The sequence below is a fragment of the Aulonocara stuartgranti genome, assembly GCF_965226115.1.
Source record: "Aulonocara stuartgranti genome assembly, chromosome: 23".
NCBI classification, from domain to species: Eukaryota; Metazoa; Chordata; class Actinopteri; order Cichliformes; family Cichlidae; genus Aulonocara; species Aulonocara stuartgranti.
The window spans coordinates 41,909,568-41,936,378 of NC_138958.1; the positions used below are offsets into that span (position 1 = coordinate 41,909,568).

General features: G+C 40.6%; 2 protein-coding genes across 2 annotated transcripts in view; one reads left to right on the forward strand and one right to left on the reverse strand.

Moving 5' to 3' along the window:
* The first annotated feature begins 4,202 nt into the window (after window positions 1-4,202).
* On the forward strand, window positions 4,203-5,207 carry LOC309700759 (gamma-crystallin S-like). The gene is made up of 3 exons (XM_082524560.1): window positions 4,203-4,252; window positions 4,329-4,571; window positions 4,866-5,207. The coding sequence occupies exons 1-3, from the start codon at window positions 4,244-4,246 to the stop codon at window positions 5,136-5,138; spliced, it is 525 nt and encodes a 174-aa protein (XP_082380686.1). The 5' UTR covers window positions 4,203-4,243; the 3' UTR covers window positions 5,139-5,207.
* A 589-nt stretch (window positions 5,208-5,796) lies between these two features.
* Window positions 5,797-26,811, reverse strand: part of LOC309700735 (voltage-gated delayed rectifier potassium channel KCNH8-like) — a 54,689-nt gene continuing 33,674 nt past the window's right edge. The window contains exons 11-15 of the mRNA XM_082524513.1: window positions 22,490-22,704; window positions 17,839-18,113; window positions 8,997-9,106; window positions 8,690-8,736; window positions 5,797-6,688 (exon numbers count right to left, since the gene is read on the reverse strand). Coding sequence (XP_082380639.1) covers window positions 5,939-6,688; window positions 8,690-8,736; window positions 8,997-9,106; window positions 17,839-18,113; window positions 22,490-22,704 — 1,397 coding nt within the window. The 3' untranslated portion in view covers window positions 5,797-5,938. The remainder of the gene's footprint in view (window positions 6,689-8,689; window positions 8,737-8,996; window positions 9,107-17,838; window positions 18,114-22,489; window positions 22,705-26,811) is intronic.

The following is a 26,811-nucleotide window of genomic DNA, read 5'->3' on the forward strand; positions in this document are numbered from 1 at the left end:
AAGGAGATCTAAAGACAAGGAGTGATGAGGACAGACTGCTGCTGGCGGGCTGAGTAAAGAGCAGTAAAATGACACATGCAAAGAGAGTGAGAGAGAGGGGAGAGTGCAGGAGGCAGGGAGGGAAAGAAAGGGGAGGGAGGAAGGTCTGGGAGGGAAACTCAGAGACAGAATGACATTAAATCAGAAAGAAAATACAGTAGTCACATTTATTACTGCCCCCAGATCACAGTTTTAGCCTCAATTAATGTAAAGCAAATACAAGTGCAAAGAAATGGACAAAGCTGTGCAGGTAAAATAAGCCACTTCTTTGTTCTCGAAAGCTGCAAACTAAAATGAATAATGTGATCATGTTAGTCATTAATTCATAATCCAGATGTGGCGATAGCAGAGAACAGGAGGACGGGGAGGAAAAAGTGGAAACAGGATGATGGCAGAAAAAGGTGATTAATGTCAGAAGTTCATCTTGGAAGCAATGTCAGAAATCGTGCGGCTCATAAATAGAAGTAGATGCGATGGAGATAGAGATCTATAAATGAAAGACACAGAGATGATTCCTTCATATATGATAGGCTTAAAAGTCCTGTCTTTGTCTTTATGTCTCTTTAACCCACAATTCTGTTCTTCTATACTACACAGAGTTTTCCATGCTTTGGTGTTAGATAGACGAGCAAAATGCTTCAGCGAAGCTTTAAAGAAATGGTCACATGATGCACTAAACTGATGGAAAGCTAGGCCTTTTTATGAAGCGGACAATTCAAAATTCAGCGGAGAATACTGGTGTCCAGCCGTCTTCCTGTGTTTTTCTCACAGTGTAAAAACAAGTCGTTTTCTTGAGTTTGTGGTCCCTGATTATAAAAACCCGGGACAGCTTCACGGGGAGCTTGCTGTACTCTGTGTGTAACATGTTAATGCTATTGGATTATAGCTTATTGTGTTTCCATTGTCTTTACAAGATGATAAATGGGGAATATTATCTCCCTTGCTTTTAAGGAAAGCAATAAAACCCTGGACTTTCCCCATTATTTATTTCACATATATACACCGTCCATCCACCGGTTATATGTTTGTTTGTGTGTGCGTCCAAATAGCAGGCCTGGGTTTTCCCAACAGTGTGGTCAGCATGTCTTGATTTATTCTAGATGGAAGAATAGTCACCTATCATTACCACTCAGCCCGTCTGCCTTCCTGTCGCACCTCCTCTGTGGTTTTGCTCTCTCTCTCTCCCTGTGTGCTGTGTGTGTGTATATGTGTGTGTGTGTGTATATGTATGTGTATATGTGTGTGCATGTGCCCGCACTGACAACACTTGTCTGTCCTACATCATCTTAAGTATCTTTGACAGCTCACCACAGGTCACTCACCATGAGCATAAGGTGTGTGTGTGTGTGTGTGTGCGTGTGTGTGTGTGTAGGTATGTGCAGCAGTTAAAGGGTGCTTTCAGAAGGCTCCAGCGGGAACAAGCCGGCTCTCATAACCTGTAATGGCAAATATTGATGTTACACGTGCTTTAACGTGCTTAAAAGACCACGCGGTGTGTTCTTGATTGACTTATATGGCATAAAGTGAGATGTCTGCAATCTGTTTTAAAGCAGAACAAAGTTTCAGTGCGGCCGACTGAACGCCTCAAAGTTACTGCAGAACAAACCATTACATCACAAATAAGAATCAAGTCTCTTTTTTTCTCTTTTTTTTTTTTTTTTTGCTTTGCGCATTTTAAGAAGACACTTGTCAGATCAGTCACATACAAATTATAATCGTCAATAATAATCAATAGTCACTCTTTGGCTTCTCTATTAAATGGATTAATCTTGAAAGAGATGCAAAACTTTTCATATGTAACTCACAGAGGCTACGTTTTACTCACAGGCCCACAAGATAAAGATATTTCTATAACTTAATATCTAATATGATAAAAAGAAAATGAAACAAAGCCAATTGGAAATGTTTAATATTAACATTCAAAATCAGTTATTAAAATAAAGACATGTACTGTCCGTCTGTTTGGTGACACTTGTCACTGGCGCAGGAGCACTGCTCTAAAAAAAATGAGAGACTGTACATATACTGGACCTGTCATAAGCTTGTGCTTTTCTGTGCAAATGCTGCCTCACTGTGGTGCCAAGGGGGAAATTATATGTTTGCTACTGAGGGTGTGTACACTAGTCCAGAGCTTAAGCTTTAGGTAATTATCAGGTAATAAAACTAAATACAAAACTAAAAGAAGATGTTTGTTTTTTTTACCTAATTGAAATAAAAATACAATAAGAAAATGTGTGTTAAACAAAATTAAACAGATGGAATATACTGTATATAATAAAAATAATGACTCAATCAATCAATACATACATGTACAGGAAATGTCTACCAAAGCCACCTGTAGTTCCTTTGTCTGTCTTCCGTGGTTCACTGTGGCTTTGACAGAAATATAGATAAATTAAATTGTGTCACCTGTACAGAGCACAAGAATAAAGAACTCATTTCAAATGTTTTTAAATGGCCTATGTAACTATTACTGAGCTATCATGAATTTAAACAAATAAATTTACATTGCTTGTTTTGATTCCCAAAAACCACAAACACAAGTAAGAAGAGGAGCAAGGAGAAGACCCATCATGGAAAGGCAGGTTTCTGCACGCACCACAGGCAGATAAAAGAAATGGATGGCATCCAGAAATCCTACCAGTGGCTGGACAAAGCTGGACTGAAAGACAGCACAGAGGCACTAATCATGGCAGCACAAGAACAAGCTCTGAGCACAAGATCCATAGAGGCTGGGGTCTATCACACCAGGCAAGACCCCAGGTGCAGTCTGTGTAAAGTTGCCTCTGAGCCAATCCAGCACATAACAGCAGGGTGCTAACAGGAAGGGCATACACGGAACGCCATAACCAAGTGGCTGACATAGTATACAGAAACATCTATGCCGAATATGGCCTGGAAGTCCCGAGGTTCTGGTGATGGCTTTCCAATGGACATAGTAGTGGTGGACAAGCAGAAGAAGACGGCCGTAGTGAGAGACGTAACGATACTGAATGACAGCAACATCAGGAAGAAGGAACACGAGCTGAAGAAGTACCAAGGGCTCAGAGAAGAGCTCAAGAAGATGTGGAGAATGAAGGTAACAGTGGTCCCAGTGGTAAACAGAGAGCTCAGTGCAGTGATTCCCGAGCTAGGCGATTGGCTCCAGCAGATCCCTGGAACAACATCCAAGAGCGCCGTCCTAGGATAAGCAAAGTTACTGTGCAAGAACCTTAAGCTCCCAGGTCTCTGGTAGAGGACCTGACCTTGAAGGATAAAGACCCCCCGCAGGGCAAGGGTGTAATTTGATATAAATATAGATTTCATAATCTCTATATAAAATATGACAAAATCACAAATCAGGGGAAAAAAACAACAACTGTGCTTTAGTTGGTTTAATTTCTTTAACAACCTTTGTTGAGTGATATCACCAAAAACCAGCTGTTAAGCCAGCCTTGTTCATGCCTATGTAAAGCCTGTGTAAATGCTTCTGCTTTGATGTGAGCACAGCGTGTATGTGTTAAGTCTGAAAAGTGAGTACTGACTGCAGAGATGAGGAACTGCTGCCATCTCTGCACTGAGATGAAAAGAAAACAGATTATCCACAGAAATATGCAACTAAGTGAGCAGACTAACCAGTGGATTTCCAGTGTGAAAAGTTTACAGCCCGAACCGTGAGCTGAAGTTGGGAGATTTTATGCTACACAGCGAGAAGTGCATCATCTTACTTCTAATATGAAATTCAGAACTGAAGTATTGAAGCTCTGGATGACAGTGCAGCATTTTGGACTGAAGAGGAAGAAGTATCACACTGACTGGATGGCAATACACCTCAGCAGTTCAGCTAATGGGAGTTCTACTTTAGCTTAGAGTTGCTATGATTAAGTGCAGTTTAATATTTATGCAATCATCCATCAGTGTGTTATTTGTAACTCTGTGTGCGTGTGTGTAGTTTGCACTGTGTGCAGTATGTTTACAGTTTTCTGTAAAGAGTTGGTCAGTGCCTGAGGTCTTTATGTGGTCTAATCCCACAGCCTCTTTCTGGAAAACACGAGTAGCAGTGGAACCACTGACTCAAATTTTGGATCTCATTCTCATGACCAAGCAATTGTGTGAGTTTCAGAGCGCTCTGAAGCTATAAAAGAGGGCAATATGAGCACATACACGTTACATTATTGTAGCTATTTCAAGGGAGGCTAAACAGTGAAGCACAGTCGGTCCCAAGATGGGCAGGGTGAGTAGAACAACATTTAGATCTGGCATGTAAAATCATTAATACCAGGTTATCACTCACATACAATCCCCGCCAGATCATCTTCTACGAGGACAAGAACTTCCAGGGTCGCAGGTATGAATGCGACAGCGACTGCACCGACTTCCACTCCTATCTGAGTTGCTGCAACTCGGCCCGTGTGGAGAGCGGGACCTGGGTCATCTACGAGAGACCAAACTACTTGGGTTACCAGTACGTCCTGAAGAGAGGGGAATACCCCAACTACCACAGCTGGAACGGCCTCAATGACAGAGTCAGCTCTTGCAAGATGATTCACTTTGTAAGCCATCTCAACACATCAGGTGCCTCGTACCAAGAGGTCAAAGACACTGTGGTTAGTGGGAAAGTGGCTGTGTAAGATCCTACACATCTCAGGGGACATTGGGGAATTTTATAGCATTTTAAAAACGCCACTTCATTTTCACATAAATGAATCTTGAAATCTGGATCGGTGGAATAAATCCATGATAAGAAACAACGTATTTTGTAGTGACATCAATCAAACCTAGCTTCATTGTTTTCCCAACCCCCTCCCCTCTACCTACCATCTTCTTCTGTATCCCGCTTCACTCAGGCCCCTGGAGACCCCTACAAGATCCAGCTGTATGGCAAAGCCGATTTCTCCGGTCAGGTGTTTGAAGCGAGCGAGGACTGCGCCTCTGTGCTGGAGACGTTTCACTGGAGAGAGGTGCACTCCTGCAGGGTCCTGGGAGGCTGGTGGGTCTTCTACGAGCACCCCAACTACAAGGGCCGCCAGTACCTACTGGAGAAAGGCGAGTACCGCAGGCCTGTGGACTGGGGCGCTGTCTGCCCCACTGTGCAGTCGTTCAGACGGCTGACTGAGTAAAAGAATTCCAATTATTATTATTTTTTTAACCTTTTCTTTGGCTTTCGATTAGCTAATAATTTGCATCAATGCAGCTGCTAAATAGCTAAAATAAAAACTGAATGATGAGGCATTGCGAAGTTGTTTCATCCCTGTGTGTTAGTGTGGTGCTTTAAAGTGTGGAGATAAAAAAGTCTACCCTGTGTGACCACAGCTAAATTATTTAAAGCTGTATTAAAGAAGTTATTAAAAGGGACTCGGGGGTCTAGTTGAGGGGGTTGTGGGTGCTGTAACACCATTTAACGGATTTTATGTTCACAGATTTTCCCAAATTAAAAACATAAGGCACCACTTCGGTGTTTATGCAAAATTCAAGCTATTTTAAATCAGGGCTAAACTTGGCAAAGTATGCTCATGTCCTTTAGAAAGCTCCAATCATTGCTTTTGCATGAGTTGTGTAAGAGCTGCATTCATTTTCAGTCAGTCTAACATTACTGCTGTGTGTTGCACACCTTTCAAATCATTTTACAGACTGGTATCCTAACAGAAACCAGTGCTAGCACAGTAAAAGGAGAAAAAACATGCTTTTAGTATACACTTAGAAGTCTTTCCTTTATATGATTGACTGTAAATAAATCAAATGAAACTGTAAAACAAACGTTTATTCTCAGATCTTCTTGAAGGTGCTCATGATAACAGTTTCCAACAGTTTAAAATCAACATATTTACATTGTAACCCGCATGCCAAACTTTGTCATGCAGTAGGATGTGTGGCATGCTGCTCCTGTCTCTTAGTCGAGTGTCCCAGTCTTCCTGTGTGCTCACATCGAGGACTGTCCCTCATCTACGAGGCTAAGCTGGGTGGTGTGCTCCCCCCACTCCACCCTCTGCAGGTCCAGGAGGGGCTCTCGGGAACGTGACGCCATGCTGGAGGTTTGGAGAGAAATCTGAGGCTGGATGTCAGACTGGGAAAGGGAATGAGGATAAGACTGGGACATGAAGTGGGTCTCTGACTGGAGGTGGGACTCAGAATGGGATTGGAGTGGGAAGTGGAGCCGAAGCCGTGATTGCGGCTCTGATAAATCCACCAGAAGGGGAGTGATGGATAATGGGTGGCTTGATGAAGAAAGAGAAGGGATGGAGGTGGAAGAGGAGGGATGTGGCACGATTGTGTGCTCGTGGGGAGAGCTGTTGAGCGAAGGGGGAGCCGAGCGGTGAGAGGCCGGGGGAGTGGTACTGGTTTGGTGAGAGAATGGAGGACTATGGGGGGAAGGAGAAGAAGAAAGTGGATCGAACTCTCCTTGAAACACCTTGGTCATGCTCAGCTGTGGAGAGGGCGGTTCATGCATCATGGACGACGGAGGATTTTGATCATCAGGACAGTGCACAGGTGCATGCTGGGTATTGAGGTGTAGGGCCAGAGAGCAGCTGAGTGGGGACACGCTGGGCGAGGGAGTCACGGCACTGGGAGTCAGCAGTGCGGACGGGTTGTGAAAGAGAGGCCTGAGAAGTCGCGTCATTTCCTGCAGCTCCTGACTCACAATGGATACTTGATGGGAGAGGACAGACATCTAGAGGACGAGATGAAAGGATGTGAAAGCAAAAATAATATTACTGGTAATCCCATATAAATACAGCATTTCTCAGTAACACATAATTACAAGAAGCTTTTATCCCAGACACTCGTGTCGAGATAACCCTGTAGGGATTTGTGTCTCCTCCTTGAAGGGAACCGAGGATCTCATGCTCACTGGCCAAACGTGTAAGCTCCTCTAAAATGGCTTATAACTGTTTCTTAATATATTCATTGGTCAGTGTCACAAATAATTATGAAGAATGATGTCATTCATTCATTCATTTGTTCTTTCATTTGGTCTAATTAACTCCCTGCCCTAATGAGTCTTATTAAAACCAGTAGCAAGTGATTAATTTTTACTGTCATCATGCAACACAAGTTACACCAAATTATATACAGATGAAGTCTCTTTATGTCTCTAACAAATCATAAATAATAAAGCAAATAACAAATAAAAAGAGCTGATGAATTCCATCATCTCACCGCCCGAGAAAAGAAACTCTTCTCCAAATCCAAATCCACACTGTCAAAGTCTATTTATTTAAAATTGTGAAAGTACACAAATAATTAGGCAAACAGGAAAAAACCTTATGCCTCAAGCTTAAAAACAAGTACTGAAATATCCATATTCATACGTGTTTCACATTTTGAAATCCCTGAAGCGCACAAAGGTGCTTAAAGTAAGTAAAGTTGTAGAGCTAGCTTACTTTTTTTTAAACAAACCAATCTCAACCTGGGGCTATGGTAGGTATTTGGTGGGGTGGGGGTGGGGGAATGATTTGGCCCAGATTTTTGCTGGATGTACTCCCTCTAGGAGTACACTAGCTTGTGCCCCAGGGACCATTCACATGTCAGGGGACTGTGGTTTGATCACATAATGTAGTGTATTTAAAAATAACAAGGAAAAACGACACACATGCAGTGCATGAAATGTACCTTTCTAGCATTTGGAGTCATCGACTGGATTGATCCCTTTAATTATCACAGAACTGCTTCTTTGTTAAAGCCACAAAGAAACTGAATAAAGTTTTGATGGACAATTTTTTTGCCCTGAAGTAATAAACAAAATCTCTTGACAAACAGCTACATCTTAGGCCCCTGAAGGTTCTTATCTACATCACGTTATGACATCATCACGTTGTTTGTCGACCACCTACCAACGACCTGTTCTTAACCTTTAAGCACCTAATATCTAATGAAAGAATTACATAACTTTCATGTAATGGCAGTCAAATCTGTTGAAGCTGAATTATACAAGATATATTATAATGTCACCATGTTACCTAGCAACTGCCTAGCAACAGGCTTAAATCATCAATTTTTAGGATTTGGTGCACCTAGAACACTTTATCGACGTTATGACATCATCACGTTGTTTGTCGACCACCTACCAACGACCTGTTCTTAACCTTTAAGCACCTAATATCTAATGAAAGAATTACATAACTTTCATGTAATGGCAGTCAAATCTGTTGAAGCTGAATTATACAAGATATATTATAATGTCACCATGTTACCTAGCAACTGCCTAGCAACAGGCTTAAATCATCAATTTTTAGGATTTGGTGCACCTAGAACACTTTATCGAAGAATTGCATTATTTTCATGGGGATGTACTACTACTACTACAACTACTACTACTACTACTTCTACTACTACTAATACTACTACTACTACTACTACTAATAATAATAATAATATTAATTACTAACTTCATGCAGTTCTTAGCATTAATAGATTCATATCTTAAAGTGTTGGCAAAGTCTGAACCTGAACCAACTGAGCCACTTTACATGCATTTTGTTGAGACTGTCCTTAGAAACAACAAGTTAGACAGAAAGTTAAACTCTTACAGCTGCACAACCGTGTTCTACATGGTTGTGTAATAAATCATTAGCTGCCACAAGTGCCCAGTAAAATAATGTGGATGTAACCACAGATTAAGAGCCTGCTGAAAAAAATGTTTTGTTTTTCATGACACTATAACAAGCCTTACCTCATATTTAAGCTTTGTAATGGTTTGCATGGTTTCATCCCGGGCCCCTGTGGACACACAGATATACACACTTATACACAATGCATTAATTCTGAGTGAATCAGGACTTTGGAAGCTGGTATGAAGGATGATGTAAAAATGTGGCCTTCAGAAGTCTGATACCCACTGAGCTGGACACAATAACAAAAACATCCACCATATAAACGAATGTTGTTCAGTAGCAACATAATATTCACAAAGGCTCTATCCATCAAAAAACTTCAGTATTACTGTGCATTAGTTTTTACCGGCTCTTCCTGCTCTTTACCTGAGGTGGCTGAATCCGGGCCGGGCAGAAAGCTCTGGGTTGCACTGGGAGAAAAATCAAATCTCGGAATTGAACCGCTCTGGTTTTCTGTCTCGATCCCATCCACAAACCTGAGGGAAGACGGGGAGGCGGTGAGAGTGCATTTCACGCAAGACAACAAGATAACACAATAAAATTGGATTTACCATTTACAGATAATTGCCAGTTAGTATAATAAGAGACTCCAGAAAAAAAGGGGGCAGTTTGGGGAACTATTTTATCTGAATGTGAGAATTCAGCTATCAAAACCTGCTGGTTAATGACACAGAGACACCACATGGTGGCAGCAGACTCTGCCAACAAACTGCAATACTGGGTAAAAATGACACATTAAAAGCTGCAGTTATACATCCAGGCAGGTATACTGGAAATGACTTTTACTTGTTTAAGACAACATACGAGATCCCTCCTTCCTTACGTAAATTGACATTATACATAATGTAAATTTACATGAGCAAGTTCCAACAAAATAAATCATTCGTTGAGTCCAGAAAATCTTTTATTATATCACACAGAACTCCTTTAGAGTTTCCAGGAGTGTGATTAAGGCACTCCCCAAAACCTTTCAGTTATTTTATATTCTTAACAGCAAACACTTTCTTTTCAGAGTAGAGTAGTCGACAAGATTCATTAGCCTGGGAGGCACGAACCTGCTCAATAAAAAGTTGTTATTATTTTCCTATTAGGATCTAAAATATGCATGAAAGTGGTGCATGAGAAAAGATCGAGCTGTGCCCTGTCCTCTGAGGTGCGTGCATTTGCTCAGTGAATTTCAAAGTGAGTGGAACCTGGATGACAAACCAAAAATCCGTAGGCAGCATGCAAAAATAAGTATAAATGTAATAAGCGCCATCGATTTAAAGTCTATAGTTTTGTAGTTGAGTTCTTTTATGGGAAACTTACAACCAATCAAAAATGATCAAAGCGTCCTCGCTCCACACTGCTGTCTGTTCTGAGAGTGCTTCAGCTCTGAGAGGAAAGTATCTCAGATCTATTATCTGCTAGACTCCTGCAGATCCCAGACCTCCATCTGCTTTCTACAAAGCCCGCAAAGTTCACAGAGATGTCAAAGGCTCACTACGCCTCTTCAAGAACTCATCGTTATAAAGAGGGTTTATGGAAACGCTGCCCAGCTGTCAACAGTCAGTGGGTCAAAGGTCGTGCTCAGTGTGAGCAGATGACGGAGAGAGGCTGCGCACCTGTGTACTAATTACTATCCACACTCCTGCTCACTCACAATCATACACAGAGTGTGTGACTGTAAGCGCTCCCTCATTCACTCATCTGCTATTTACTCCTGCTAGGACTTTGAGTTTTTGGACGCTAATGAGTCACCACCGACAGATGTAGTATTGCATAACGCTAATGTGCGTGCCTATTATCTCACGAGGTAGGAGGAAAGTAGCGTTACATTGTGGGATCTTTAGCAAAATGAGGTGTAAGGTGAAACTTACTTTTTTTTTTAGGACTTTATGTAGAAATTGGACACAAACTACCAAAAACAGAAGCGTGGATTGAATCAAAATAAGGTTTTTTATGTGGATATAATGTAAGCAGTCCGAGAGCGCAAACCACCATGGTGGCTCATTCTCCGGGGAGCATTTACTTTTAAGGGGATAGTGTGTAAATAAACATTATGTATGAGTAGCTAATGGATACTGACTTGTAAATAAGGGCGTTAATAACGTGAGATTATTATATAACGTTATACTACAGTATATTTCTAAGTAAGTAAGCGGCTCATTTTTTCTCTTGACAATACTTTAAAGATACGACACACTTTGAGGCCAACTTGAAAAAACGTAAAGGTTCGGTCAAATATGACTTGATGCAAACTATTAAGTGATATTTAGAATGCTCATTCACCACAACACGTTCTCATCCCAACAAAATTGTCAGTATGTTACGTGTTTGGAGCTGGTTGAATCTATACATGTAAATGTGTTTTGGGGAATGAGAATGCTCTTTTCACCAGTGTCATTTCCTAAATGTTGCCAATATAAACAAAGGCAGCAGAATTTTAAGTTTTAAAGATAAAAGACATATTACGTTTGACCTTATTTGACCTTGAAGAAGAGGTCAGAGTTTAAAAAATAACATGATATTTTAAACTATATACAGTACTTTGTATATGTTGACACACACCACACTTGCAAGAATCATAGTTTCTAAATTCTAAGTAATTCAATGATTTATTGGTCAATTTTTGACCAATAAATCATTGAGTTGACCTTGAAGACCTTGGTAGATGTGAACCAATTTTAATGGACTGTTAACACGACCCCGCTCTACACCCCTACAAAGTTTCATCAGAATTCATTCAAAAGCTTTCCAGCTATCACGGTTACAAACAGAAAGACATTCAAATGCTACCAAAAACATAACCTCCTCCTCGACAAGTTTGCGACAGTTGCTTAGACATGATCTTACTTCCTGTTCAACAGCTTCGTCCTTTCTATAAAAACCTCAAATCCATCTGCCAGCTTTTTGTGAGACATAGTCGAAAGATTAACAGCGCCCATTCTGGTGAAGATTAAAAAAAAAAAAAAAAACATCCTTTGAAGTAATTTGGTGAAGTTACATTGGACATGACACATCTCAGCTTTGGGACTTCCCATAGCATTACCAGACACTTCAGTCCCCAAATCCAATTACCATGTTCTTCCTCTAAGCATGTGGTGTTATTTATTCATCTAATTTTGGTGAGTTTCCCAGTTTTGAAGATATTGGCTGTAGAGATGTCTGCCTTCTCTTGAATATAATTAAACTAAACAGCGCTTAGATGGAATTGAAAGGATGAAAAAGGATGACTGGGAAAAAAAAATCAGCAGCAGCATCTCATTTCAGAAATCATGACCCACTTATTCAAAATAAAATATGCGAACTTTGTTGGGAGCAGTTTCATATAAGAACTATTCTCTTTGCTACGTCCACCAGTCATATTGCTCTGCAGTGCAGACCCGTGAAGAGAGCTGCGTGCTTGTAATAGGATGTATTAAAGGCAAGAATTGAAACCCGCCTCAGTTGGACTGTAATGTTAGGTAGAGTATATACGCCAAAACATAGAGAATTCCTCCAAAAAACAAGAGCACGCATAGAGAGATTGTGTGATTTCATTCTTGGATAAGTCTCTACTTTATGAAAGCCATTTCTGAAACCACTCTGAGACTCTGCCTTTATATAAAACACAGAGGGACAACTAGACTTTTTCCTCTTCGATATAAAAAAAAAAAAATCTTCTGAAAGAAAGCATTTTGAGAATCTGCATACATTTAAAATTTGTAACATCACTTTAGCTACACACAAACGACTTTTAAAGCAGTAATATACAACACCACCGTAGCGTCACTGACAAAAGAGAGGGGGGAAATTTTTCAACCCCTTATTTTAAGAAACCCATATGAAATGAAGACAGAAACATTTTGAAAGGAAATGCTTAGATGCAGAAAATGAACAAATGCAAGTATGTAGTGTAGCTCTAATGACAGCTGGGGTACCCCACCATCCTTTCTGTGGTCGGGATCCAACCACAAAATTTCATCAACATCACAAAGGATTTTATTCCCTCACCAGGCAGCATGGGAAATATGCCCTGGTGTGTCTAATCCAGCCTTGAATATCCTCTATGGAAGCATCCCTATCGGCCTCTTTCATGGAATTTAAGAGGTTTTCTATTGAGGGATTTCTGTCAGAAATCTTCCACTGCTATGATGAGAAAAATTCCACTACTCTGCAGTGAGGTGCAAAGGATGTGAGGGTCAGGGCAAAAAAGCAATGGCGTGTCCAGCGGGGTGGCCTGGGGGGGCACAGGCCACCCCCCAAACCAGACTGGCCACCCCAGGTGCCACCCCAAAGGCAAAACAATAAAATTCAATCAAATATCCGATTATGTTTTCACGGTGACGCTCAGATATCCGAGTGTAAGTGAATGCAGCATCGCTTCTGCGCTATGCGCATCACGTCAGCAAAGGTAGGAGAGCCAAGCGCGAAAGACGGCACTGCAGGAAACAATTTTTCGGTGAAAGAAAATGAGGACAGAATAAATGTCCCGGTAAGTAATATCAAGTTTGTTGAGTTTAGTAAACTTCGGTGAAATTAGAATACCAAGGAAAAAAATAACACTTAAAGAATTATTGCAGCTGTGGAATATTTCAGACAGTATGCTACTGAGGGCAGCTAACATAAGAGTTATGAGTTATAAGATATAATCTAAGTCGTAACATTGCTGTATGGAGCTGCAGATTTGGTTGCAGGTTAACATAGCTGGACTGGCCATCGGGCATATCCCCAGTGACTTATTTTTTATTTTTTTTGTAATGGCATGAACAATGAGAGGTGGTGGATTGGCCAGATGCAGGTCGATGTGTAGAAATAACTCCGTTGTTTGGTGGTGGCTATGATGGGGCTTCCACAGAGGCAACAGGTGGATGAGGGAAGGGGAGGCAGGAGGAGAGACCCGAAGCAGCCGCCAGTCCGAGTGTCAGGTGAACTGAACTTCAGGTAAGAAGTTATGACCTGCAGTCTATCTGGGTCAGATATAAACCAAGTTTAGGTGGAGTTTATTTTCATGTTGCTGACTTTTTACTGTCAGTTGCAATAACTCATACTGCGTTCTAGCCAGTTTGACGGAGTTTTTATACAGCTGGGTGGGTGCTATGATGTTACTGATAGTGAACTTTATTTTATTCATAAAGTTAGTAGAGTTGCCAACGGCTCCTTAAAAAAATGGAATGGTCCCTCATTCAGAGAAAATATTACACGTTTCGTATTGAGCTGAGAAGAGACGCAGTTTGTCCCGGACTTTACCTAGAATGGAAAAAAGACACAAAGCTGGATTTATTCTGTGTTTACGCTGCACAGCTGCCTCTTCTTCTCTCATTCTCTCCCCCTCCCTCTCCTGTTGCTACTTCAATCATGAAACTGATCAATGATCAGCTGATCAGCTTTTCTCTCTTGTTTATTTATCGCCCACTTTGCGCCAGAAAGAGGAAACCAGCAGATGTTGCGCTAAACAACAGCAGCACGTTTAAGCTTGATCAGCTGTTGTTAGAATGTATTTAATATTAATTTCTAGTATCAGCTGATGTTTGCTGGAGCCACAGCTGTAAAGCTGCTGGTCATGATGTCTGTTTAGATATGTGGTGAGAGGGAAACATGAAGATGAAAGAAGAAGAGGGAAGTTATGAACTGTTTCTGAGAGACAAATAACACCAGGATCCTTTTTTATGTAGCTGACAGCTGGTAACTGTGCAGGGGCAGGTCTAGCAAAGTTTTGCCAGGGGGGCAGGTAGGGCATTAACAGGGAAAGGTGGGCACAAAGAAATACTTTTCTTTCTTATTCTCATTTAAAATACCTAGTTTTTATTAAATAATTATCTAAATCTTACAACCAAAGTTTTTATCTGACGTAAAATGTATAGAAATCATACATATACCAACAAGACTGTACATCACTGTCACAACAGCATTTGTTTTCATTCAAAGTCTTTATGGCTTTAATACCTGGTGGGCCGGTCTGTAGTGAAAATGCCCGATTTTTTGTCCCAGTCCAGCCCTGCAGGTTAATACTGGCAGTGTCACCATGCCAGCTGACTGTATTTATCATCAGCCAGTGTTGTTCTTTATACATCAATATTACCATAGTTTACCATGAGGCAGCATAGAAAGTATTTACTTGCTTTCAGGTTTTATTCAAATGTTAGTCTTTTCATTTGTTTCCCCACTTTTTTCCTGTTTCAAAATCAAACACCAGTTTGTGAGAAGATTATCTTCTTTTTTTAACAGGCAGATAAAGTTTTGCATTGGCATTGGCTAATTTGTCAATTGTTTGTTACAAATGTTCATATTTTAATTTTCAAAAATGTTTTTGCCCAAAACATATGTGCACTATATGTCAGTAAAAATACTATGCAAATATTGCTGTCCTTGAATGCCGAGTAAACACTGACAAAGCACTGATTGTATCTCTTGTACTTTATCAACGCAGTATCTAAAAACTTTGCACCGTAGTGGTTAAAATCTCATTCTAATAAGAGTTAAAAGTGCATTTGGTTATTAGGTTTATAGGATTGTTGAATTATGGTTAACGGTTGGTAGAATTTTTTTTTTTTTTTTTAAACATTATCTGCCAATTAAATCTGCCACCCTTCTCCAAATCTGTGCCCCTACCTGGCCCCCCCAACAAAAATTTTCTAGACACGCCACTGCAAAAAAGATTTGTCAATGTGAGGTGGTCATAGAACCAAGCAAAACCCGAGCAGACTGACGGAAACCAACATCTTAACACATGATAATGTACTTTTCACTGCTTTTGTCGTCTTCTATTTTCTTGACAGAAAGTGTGGACAGTCCATGGAACAGTGAAGGCACTTAAAGTGTAGATGCACTGTTTGTCCACCTTCCTCATTTTCTTTACTTCTTTCACTTTCAGTTTATTTATTTATACAGTTCCAAATCACAGCAACAGTCACCTCAAGTCGCTTAATATTGCAAGGTAGACCCTACAATAATACAACAGAGAAACCCCAACAATCATATGACCCCCTGTGAGCAAGCATTTTGGCAACAGTTGGAAGGAAAAACTCCCTTTTAACAGGAAGAAACCTCCAGCAGAACCAGGCTCAGGGAGAGGTGCACATCTTCTACCGGCAGACCTTCCTTCCTCATTCTCACTGGCCCATCATTCACCATCATCTGTAAACAAATGCCCCAATTTATAGGGATCTAATTCATGTGGCTTTTTTTCCACATGATTAAAGGTGAATTCTTTGACCTGTATACCATGTGTGCTTTCTGAAGGAACACAGGAGGATATGTTGCAGTGAATGATTTATCAAATTTTAAGTGGATAAAGCAGGATAATTAAGCCTTGCCAATGCCCCAAACTTATCCGTATTGAAAATTGATGCCTACCATCAATAAACTTTCAACCAAATTGTTAGTATGGAATGTATTAATATATATGAGGCTGTATGCATACTTTTGGCCCTGTTTGCATTGGAGAAAACCCCAAATAAATCCAAGCTCATGCACCGAATTCTTGTTTTTAAAGTCATTAAAGATGTATGCTGTGCAATCATTCCACCCAGGAAAAAAGAAAGGTTCAAAGAATTCATTAAAAGCCTTAATTTATCATGCTGTTCATGCAAACTTCTGACCACAACTGCATGTGTGCAAAAAGGGTTTAACACACAGAAACTAATGAATATGTTTTGAAGTTTATAGAATGATGAACATCATTTGAGATGTGAGGTACGCCTAATAGCTTTTTAGCTTCTTGTACTGTGTTGGCCGTTTGGAAAAACTTACAAAAAATGTTGAAATTGTTCTTAAAACCACTGAATGCTTGTTGTGTTTGTACATCACTCCCTTGTATGTTCCCTGAAAATGGTTGAAAGTGTATTTACCATGTTTAACAAGTTTCAGTCGATCAAAAGTTGCTAAATTACAACTTCACTTCCTGTTCGGCAGCTTCACCGGTGGTTTGTCTTTAATGGACAAACACTGTTGAAAAAAATATCTATAAGATAACCTTTGAAAGGCTTGATTTTAAGATTGGTAAGCAAGGCCGACAGGGTGCCTGACTGCTGCTCAAGCCAAAGTGCATTGAACCCCTATGGTGCTTTCTCCGAGTGGTAGACCTCATTTATGCTAGGCCTGGCTGGGCTCGAGAATGAGCAAAGGCCCAACCAAATGGTGCTTGTTCTCGAGCCCCTACCCAGGGCCTGGCTCCAGGATGAAGCTCCAGTGATTATGTCTTGGTCAGGGTGAACTATTCCCTTGATCTTGTCAGCATCTAAGGGGTTTTCTGAATCTCTCTTAATCTGGACCCTCACATAGGACCAATTTGTCCCGAATAAAGGGCCAAACTTCTCAGGCTGAATGGTTGCTATCCCAACATGGGCAAGCAAACCCCTCCACCATGGTAAGATAGCAATTCATGGAACAACGTCCTACTGGGAGACCGGGTGCACACTTCTGATATGCCAGAGCATGTCTGTGATCTGCCTGTCAGCCAGCATGGCAATACCTTTGTATCCACCCTGAAGAGCTGTAGGTGGTAGGAGAAAAAGGGTCTGGGTTTCTCAGCTTAGCCTGTTGACTAATCCAGACATGGATACGAAGTAGAAAATGGATTTAAGACTATTTTTACCAACTTTGGTGAACATTAGAAAAAAAATGTGTTTTTAAACAATTTTAACAGTTTCATTTAAAAAAAAATCCAGCAAGACAGTAATTCATATGTTTGTGTGCTTTGAACTCAACTTTATTGAAGAAATCTAACTGTGCCATTTTTTTTTTTTGAATGAAACGTGATTAAAAAGCCATGTGCCAAGAATCACCCTCCATCTGCGACCCAGTGCTGGCATTTGGGTATAAGGCATTAGATGAAGAAAAGGTAGAGACAGTGTGGGTGTCTGAGCTGCTTTACTGGTTGTGCCCAGTTTACTAAAACCAATCATTAAAGGTAGGTGACTTTTTTTTTCTTTTTTAAAAAATACAACTGTAATCCTGCTTTTACATGTTTTTTTGTAAAACTGACACAGTGGCACAATTTATGCTCGTCTGCGCCCTCACACAGCTGAGCCAAAATAAATTGATTCCCCAAGCCCAGAGTCTGCTGCCACCTCTCTAGGGACTCCATGCAAATTAGCCTGTGGATGGTTTGTGTTTATGAATAATGTCACAAGTGACAAGCAATTCAGGCCAAATTCCCACTGAGGATTATTTACCAGTGAATGAACTCCTCCAGGCGAATCTAATGCTAAGTACCGAGTCAATAAATCCGTGAATGGCTCCCTACCGAGGGCTGAGGTCCGGCTGCAGGCAGCTGAAGCTCACAACAGGGATCTGCAGGCTGGAGGGCCGGACGGGATCACTTGCTGGCCGGAAGGGCCTCGGCGGCAGAAGCGGGGAGCGAAGAGGGGAGCGGAGGGGGGAACGCAGGCCGCGGCCCAGCCTGCCAAGGGATGACATCTTGGGCAGAGGGGAGCGTTCGCCCTCGGACCCTGAGCCCTCCTCATCTTCCTTAATGGAAGGAAGCTTTTTCATGATTCCTCCATTACTCTCACAGTCTCCCTGATGGGGCAGAAATTAAGATGGGAGGTTAGAAAACATCATCAATTTTCAGCAAGACTGAAATAAATACTGAAATATTATTCTTTTTTTCCTGCAGACTACCTTTTTTTGTCTTTAAAGTGAAAACACAAAACAATCTGAAAAGCTTTTTGAGAGAAATCAGGAATGGTGTCATGTCACTCGCTGATCAGTAGGGGGAGCTGCTGAGTTACTCAAAGCACTGATCAGAGTGAAGACTCGCCATTCACAACAGCTGCAACTGCTCTCATCTCCATTCATTTTATGAGCAGCCCTGCAAAGCAGCATTCTCATTCAAAGCAAACGCTCCAGTCGCTGACAGTCAGTCTGTGTGAGGTGAACCAACTGAACTAAACAGAGAGTTTAATTCCTGCACTCAGCGTGTTGTAGGCAGTAGATCCATTGTATTAAAAGGTTGTTGGTTGTATATCCTGCGCCTTTTCTCTTTTTGCATTTATGCATTCTCACATGCTCCAGTTCAAAAGCTGATTAAAAAAAGCTGGCATGCAACCCCATTTTCTCTTTCCCCTCTATTCTCCCTTGTCCTCAATTTTTGTTTCCCCCTGTCACCACCACCAACACCACCCTTCCCCTCCTCTCTCCTCTGCTTGTTGTCTTCTTCATCCAGTCTTGGGCTCACGTGCCTGCTTGGTATTTTTAGATCACAGAGGTTTAATTTTAGCAGAGGTTTGCCTGGAGGGAACTAAGCGGAGAAGGGACTGTTTGGAGTTTCAGTGTGTGTGTGGGTCTGTGTGTAGTATGTGAGCAGCACGTGCAGTCTTGATATGCAGCGTGCCACAAAAGGGCCACCGGGAAGTTATTAGTGTTGGGTTTGCAGGTGTGTAAAACAGTGTATGTATGAACACTGGGCTGGAGTGTGACCAGTAACATGTTGTGTGTGTGTGTGTGAGTTTCTACATCTTTTAGCAAGTGCAAATATGTTGTGTTATGTTAGTCCGCTATCTGCATTGTGTTTGCACTTAGAGGGCATAAATGTGCTGACACAATCACATCACTGTGAAGTCTGGTTTGAGCCTCCAGGAAATGAATGAAAGTAATTGTCTTCAGTAGGTGATGGAAATATGACTGTGCGTGTGGATTTCTTTGTGTGTTGGCACGTGAATGCAAATATCAGCAAGGTTCTTCCTCCTTCTTCCCCTGCAGCTTCCCCTTCATCCTGATGTTTTCCTCGTCTCGTCTCCATCTGGATATCGCTCTATTTTTATCCATCTGGGGATGACCCTGCCCCTCCCACACACATCTGACAGCACTATTTTTAGTCCCACGCTGCGCCCACTTAAGGATGCACCGCTGCTTTCGCTGCACGTGCATATACATAAACTCCATATGTGGGTTTGTGACTGTAAGATGCTGACAAGTTTGGTGCAGTGAGCTTGAGATTCATTCTTATCCTTTCATGCTGGATCTGCATCCATCTTGATTCGAAACTGCCTGTTAATGCAAATACCTAATCAGCCAATCACATGACAGCAAGTCAGCGCATTTAGAATGGGGAAGAAATGTGATTTAAGTGACTTGGAGCATGAATCTGCCCAAACAAGCATCTCTAGGTTTTCCAGAGAACGATCTTAAAAAAAGAGAAACTATCCAGTGAGTGGTTTTACTTCTTTCATTTGAGACCAGGAAACTGACACTACATTTCACAAAGGATCTCCATAACTGGAAAACAGAAGATAGGAAAAACATTTTCCAGTCTGGCGAGTCTGGATTTCTGGGTACGCAACAAAAAAGCATGGCTCCATCATATCTTTTAATAGATCCCCCTGTTGGTGGTGTAATGGTGTGGAGGATATCTTTTTGACACATTTTGAGCCTCTTAAGTACCAGCTGAGCTACATTTAAACATCATGTGTGAATGTGTGTGTGAACGGGTGGATGACTGGATGTGTAAAGCGCTTTGGGGTCCTTAGGGACTAGTAAAGCGCTATACAAATACAGGCCATTTACCATTTACCACAACCTGTCTGAGTATTGTTGCTGACCATGTCCACGTGTACCATCTTCTGATGGCAGCACAAAGTTGGACAACTCACAAAGCTCAAATCATCTCAAACTGGTGTCTTTTCAATGCACCAATTTAATTATTCTTGTTGACAGAATTAAGCCCATATTTTTCCAAAACTGTTCTTGGCTTTGAAAACTTGTTTTGATACAACTTTCGAGTAAAATTCAGCTGGAACAGAGTTGAATTTTAACTGTGTTTGCTTAACCTGTTTGAAAACATGACCACATTTATCTTGTAAGGCTTAAAGATTTAATTTTATCTTCTAAATTATTAAATTTCAGAATTTGAAACTAGGTTATTTTCAGGCAGAATGAATTTAGCAATAAATGTTAAGTGAAATGTTTATGGCAAAATCTAATATTTAGTAAGAAATTGCTGCAATCATTTCATACCAGGTGAAATCTAACTTTATTATACTACACTTAAAAATGGGACAAGGTTAGGATTTCTAACAGCAGTGATGTTTTTATACAAGAACAACAACAAAAAACCATTATTTCGGTTTTATTTACATATTTTTCTGTCTTTTTTTGTTATACTATATGAATGTCAGACTCATTTTACATTGTGGACCACACAGGGCCCAGTTTACATGACTTTGGCCTTAAATTGTAAAACTGTAACATTACAGCCCACTGGTGAACCCACTGTAAAAATCATCAATTTTTACAGTAGATAGTGAAAAACCTGCAACCTTCTATCATCTAATTGTTTATCTATTACTTATTTACTGTGGTACAGATTGAATGGTTATGGGTGAGGTCTTTATCAATGGGAAACGCTGTAAAAAAAAAGTATTAAAATACAGTTAAAAGTCTAAAATTCATGCCATTCTTTATGTTTTTCCAGGGGACCAGATTGGAGACTTTGGAGGGCTAATTATGGCCCCTGGGCCTTATGTTTGACTGTCTTTGCCCCCTTGATGGTTTCTCTTGCCTCTGTGCTCATTAGCAAGCTTACTCACAGTAAAAATGTGACTTATTTCTAGTGTAAGCTGGTTTTTCATGTGCATGCTACAGCCGAGATCCATCTGTAAAGCCCTGGCATGTGAATCCTCGTGTTTAGATCGTGTCTTTATCCGCTGGCTGTGTCTCAAGCAGAAGTCGCGGGTTCCTCCTCAGTCCCGGTCCAGATGGCTAATCCCTTTCAAGTGCAAAGCCATCGCCGTGGCATGGCGTAAAAAAAAAAAAAAATGGGTGGAGGAGATCATTGCACAACTGAGACTAATCTAAGACACAGACAAACTATTTTCGTGGCTGTTACATTTAAAATGTATTATTAGCATGAGTCAGGTTTTACACTTGATCAAGGCAATGAAAACTAATTGAAATAACTAGAATTTGGTTCGTGATTAGGGGTACTTTAATCTTTTTTTTTTTAGCCAATTAGAGGAGGTGTGTATTGATATCAGTGGAAATGAGTTTTCGCCCTTTGTGAAGCAAAATAAGCTTGGTTAAGGAACACATGTCACAGGTGAATTGGTGACGCTTTTACTAATGCAGGTAATGACATAGCTGTAGTTCTGCACATAAGTTATGTGGACTATAAAATGAGTTTGCCATGACTTTGGATGTTTTTGTTAAGTAATTGTTCAGTTTTTAGTGATATTTTATTTTGGCATTTGCGTTTCCTTCTGCGCCTCTTGTTGATTTACTTCCTGCCTTTGCCTTTTCCCCTCAACTTTTATGATTTTTTCCGCCACCTTCATTTCTTTTGCCTTTTGTTCTGTGTTTAATTTTCCTGCTTTCTCCCTGTACCCTGTCCTTCCATCTTCTTGGTCACCTCTGCTCGTTCTCAGTGTTCCTCTCACTTTTTTCCTTATTCACATTTTTTGCCGTTTATTATTTCAGGGCTTCGTGTTTCTGGCTTGTTGCTTTTTCTTCTGCCTATTTCACATTGCATTGGGGTCCACATTTAAAAGAAAAAATAATAATAATAAATCTTAAAGCTAGGGTAAGAAGGACCCATAACATTCATAATGGCTCTCCAGTGGAAGGGTGTTTTTTTGGGGTGGCATCTGCTCTGTCCCTTAAATCAACCCAGAGCATAATGGAGGGATTATACATCCCATCTGGCTGTAAACATGTTGATAGGATATGTGGCTGTGGAGAACAATCCAAGTGCTTTACCTCCTTCTACCAACCACCAGTCACTGCTGGCACCTTGAGTTTATTTGTTCTTCCTCTTATTGCATTGAACATCACTGATAAAATATCACCACTGGATTTATAATGTGTGTTGCTTCAAAAATAATGTTTAGCCTGAAACTAAAATTAATGTGGTAAAATTGCTACAACAAAGGTAATGTAGTGATGTTTGGCAGTTGTTGTACCTCAGTGTTGTGCCCTTCTCGTAGATTGTACGTCAGATCGTTCCGGATTTCCGTGATGAACTTCTGAGCGTAATCGGGATAGAGGCAGAGCACCTCACGCAGCCCTTTGAGGCTGATGTACTGCAGATCACAGTAGGTTAATGCTTTCACACAGGCGTTGGTCTTTATAACTTCCTCCTGTGTCAGACAGTCAGAGCCAATCAAGTCACCGCGACCTGGAAAGCAGAGACACAATAGATAGTAAACAGTGTGTGTGAGGTGTTAAGAAGTAGCCCGGCACTTGATAGAGGACTCCTTATCACATCTGGCATCTGTTTTTTTTTGTTTTTGTTTTTTTCATAAGATGATCAAAAAACCGAGCTATGGTTTAGACTTCTCTTGGCAAAAAATGGTGACTTAAAAATACTTTAAACTACAGCAGTGGCAATGTAAAAGGTTTGTAATAACAATGAATAACAAAATGAAACAAAAGAATGAAAGCCACCAAGTGAAAATGGAGAGGATCCTTCTGGGAGTGAGAAAGAAAGAAAGAAAGAAAGAAAGAAAGAAAGAAAGAAAGAAAGAAAGAAAGAAAGAAAATCAAGTCAGTGTTGAGCGGATTAAATAACAATAAAAAGTAATGCAAAATAAGTAACTGCTTCTAGTCAAGCCTTAACTGCGGGGGAGAGACACTTGACCAACACAACTTCCACTAGCATCACATTACTTCTTTTGACATTTAACATCAGTTAACTAAACTACCACAGCAGCCTGGTGAGTACAGCTCCTGGCTGCGATGTGACTCAATTGAATGCACTTGGCTTGGGACTCATGCATCTAACTTGCTAGCATAGCTAGCTTGCTATGGTAGCTGGGAAGCTAGTAGTTAAATTTTAACACTTCACAAAAGTCAGTTTGCTCTTGGGCCTCGTTACCAGAGCATTAAATGCAAAGTAAACGTGGGTGTTACTAATGTCTACTTTAGTGGTTCAGCTCTTTTTGGATGTGAGCTTTTTGTGACTAGTTTCACCTGTGTTTACCCACTGTTTCATGTCATACTGTGGAAATTTTATTTTAGCAAAAGAAAAGCTCGACTTCAGATATGTTTTATTGTTACTAAGAAAAAAAAAATCTGTACTCAGATGAGTGAAATTCTAGTATTATTTTATGTCTGTGTTCGCACCAATCAGTGGGCATCAGTTAAAACAGTAGATAAAACTTGCTAACCAAACTAACTAGTCACATCTGGCTGTACTGACAAGTATGGCAGGATGGCCATATCAAGACAACCCGTTGGGTAATATCACAGTATGTTCACATCTGTTTATCTATGTTATGGTTCCCAGGAGAGGGCCTAAATCCCTAGGCTGGAAACTACTGAACTAAACTACCAAATAAAACTAAATAATTAAAACTAGCTTAATAAACTAGCTTGCACACTGAAGAGTCAATATCAACATTCTGATGTTATCATACATAACATCAAAAGCAAATATACATTTTGCCCTACAACCACCGTTTTCCTTTGATTCTCTAAATGTATTTAGCTGATTTATTGTGGACCATTCCCCAAAATACTAATATGCAAGAATTTGCCATGCTACAAGCAGCACATGCTGGCAGAGCTGGCAAAGTGCTCCCACTGGAAATAAACTCTGAGGTGAGAGCATGTGCCACGTATTTCAAGATAAGAACCCAAATGCAGACACAGAGAGATAGCCTGATAGCTTATCAGGAGGATGAGAGACAGCTGGTGAGACAAGGTACAGTTTAAACTAATTAATGAAAATTTGTCAAGTGAAGCAAAACTAGGGACAAATTACAAGGGACAAAAGACTACCAAAATAAAACAGGAAGTAACTGGGAAAGCTAGCCTAAATAAATAACGAATCCAATATATGACTTTAGAAAACTGATAGAAACTCGAGTTCTAAAACACCAAGAAACTCATAATATCAGAATAATCGTGGAAATGCACAGAAATCAAGATATGCCTCAGAAAACTATGAACAAAGAAACAACCATAAAATCACAGAAGCCTTTCCAATATTTATAGACACTGTGCGCTGTCGATATTACGTGCTGCACAATAATGGTTAATATTTAGTATTTGCTGTTATATTCCCATATATCATCGTGATGTTGTTTATTGTATTGCTCTTGTTTTCTTCTGCTTGTTTTCTTTTTTCTTTCTCAACAGGTGATCCAGATGATTGATATATGTATGTTTTTTGTCTGCTCATTTAGTTGGTTTTTGTTTTTTTGCCCTTTATCCCAGTCCCTCTTCTCCGCTGTTTTTCCCCCCTCTTCCTTTCTCCCTTTTCTTTTCCTCATTCAAGTCTGTCCCGTATCTAGCAAGTGAAAATAAATAAAATAAACAATAAAAGGTGAATCAAATAGATCATTACGGCAAGGCTGGGATGGTCAGTTTGGTAAAGTAAATTGGGCATCTTTCTTCGCCTTTAGACAATAATTCTGATGGCAAAAGAACCAAACGGGACAGGCAAAAAAAAGAAAAGAAAAAACAATATTTATAGAAATAAGGAAAACCTTAGAACACCTACAACAAGACTCACAGACCATGACAAGGTGACATGTATTGTTAGACTGTGAAGTACAAATAAACAGCTATGAGTTGGAATAGAAGGTCAGCATTTCCTTCTTCTGCTTCCCCTCTTTACCACACTGTCGTCTCCTGAGCTGTAAATCCAAAGTGGCAATGCCACACCAATTTGTGCGCATGTGTGTGTGAGAGAACGAGCAGACAGGAATACTGTGATAAGAAAAAAAGCACTGTTTGCTCACCTCTATATGTATAAGAAAGCAAGAAATGCATGCTTTTAGGCCTGCATGTGTGCACTCAATAACACATGCAGGTCAGACATACTAACGAGTTTGCTGTCTCTCCTCTGTAGGCAGCAGTCACTTTATTATTTACACCAGTTAGCTCATTAAAATGAAAAACATTGTTGCTAATTTGCTACCTCCACTTCATGTGGACCTGAACTGATTCCAGTGCTGTTTGCGAGTGTGCTTATGATTCTGTATTCTGTTTTATCCACGTCGGAATGGAAAGCGTGTCGATGTACGTGTTGTAGGACAAGACCCTGGAGAGGCTCTTATTGTGGCAGTATGACATTGACCCAGGTTGGTGATTTCAGCTGTTTAACAAGCTGCTTGCGGTGCAATTTAAAGGTGAAACTGCAGGAATATTCTCAGTGGTGGTTTGATGTTGTTAGCCATTACCCGCTCTCAAGTGAAGCTGCTGTCTCTGTGCTTCTTTTTTGCATTGAAATTGGCTCAAACATCCTGAACCCACAGATTATCTCCCATATCCCAGAGCTTTTTAGCCTCTTTTTTTCTTTCAGACAAACAGCCCTCACTTCAATAAAATACTTGCGGTATAGGACGAGTCTCGCTCCGCAACAGCTGGATGTCTGACACTGTTTACGTATAGTGCAAAGTGTCTGACAGCATGTCAACATGTCTACAACTTGTTCCACCACAGCTAAGTGGAGAAATGAATAATTCATTAATTCACACATTAATGTTGTTTATAGGTTTGCTTTAGGGGTTATGGGTGCTCCCAAACGGTCTCATCAATCCCTGGGTCACACTCCATCTTCCATCTGATGGGGTGTTTATTGTTGCCCACAGGGACGGTTTAATATGGCTGCAGTTTTATAAGCTCTGGGCCGCTCTTCTTAATTATGTTCGTCTCCATAAAAGCCGGCTATTAAATCTTGAAAACCTAATAACGACCTTAGTGTTAAACAGCCTTTTTCCATCTTTGCACACAGCACTGAGACCAGACAAAACATATTTGCTTGCAAGCAGATGAGATTAAAAAGGAAGATTCCTTATCTTCTATTTTGTCTTCCTGTCGTTGATTTCCCGTGTGTTTTAAAAGCAACCTTATATGCCACCATCACAACTCTAGAAATAATTTTTCCAGCATTTTGAAATATTATTACTTCATAGGGGCAACCCTACATTTGTGCTTGTGCACAAATGTCATACCGGAGCTGGCAAAGTGCCGCCACTGTTTAACTAACAGCTGACGTAAGCTTCTGCAACTAAACTGTTAGTTTCACCTGGATCACCTTTGGGTCATCTTTCTGTGCAAACATTTCACTCAATTTCCAATTCTCACTGCAGCACAAAGAGAGACCGTGCAACGGTAATGGCCACGAATGAAGAGCGGAAAGAGGTTTCGATGACTCGACTCGAGAGCAAACCTCCCATGACGGCTATCTGGCACTCAACGAAGGCAATAATGACAGCGCTCTTTTCCTCTGAAGCTCACTGAACTCTATTAATCATACAAAGAAATGACTGTAGGC

Coding starts and splice junctions, on each gene's coding strand:
- LOC309700759 (XM_082524560.1), top strand. Junction 4,572..4,865: donor CTTGCAAGATGATTCACTTT/GTAAGCCATCTC, acceptor CGCTTCACTCAG/GCCCCTGGAGACCCCTACAA.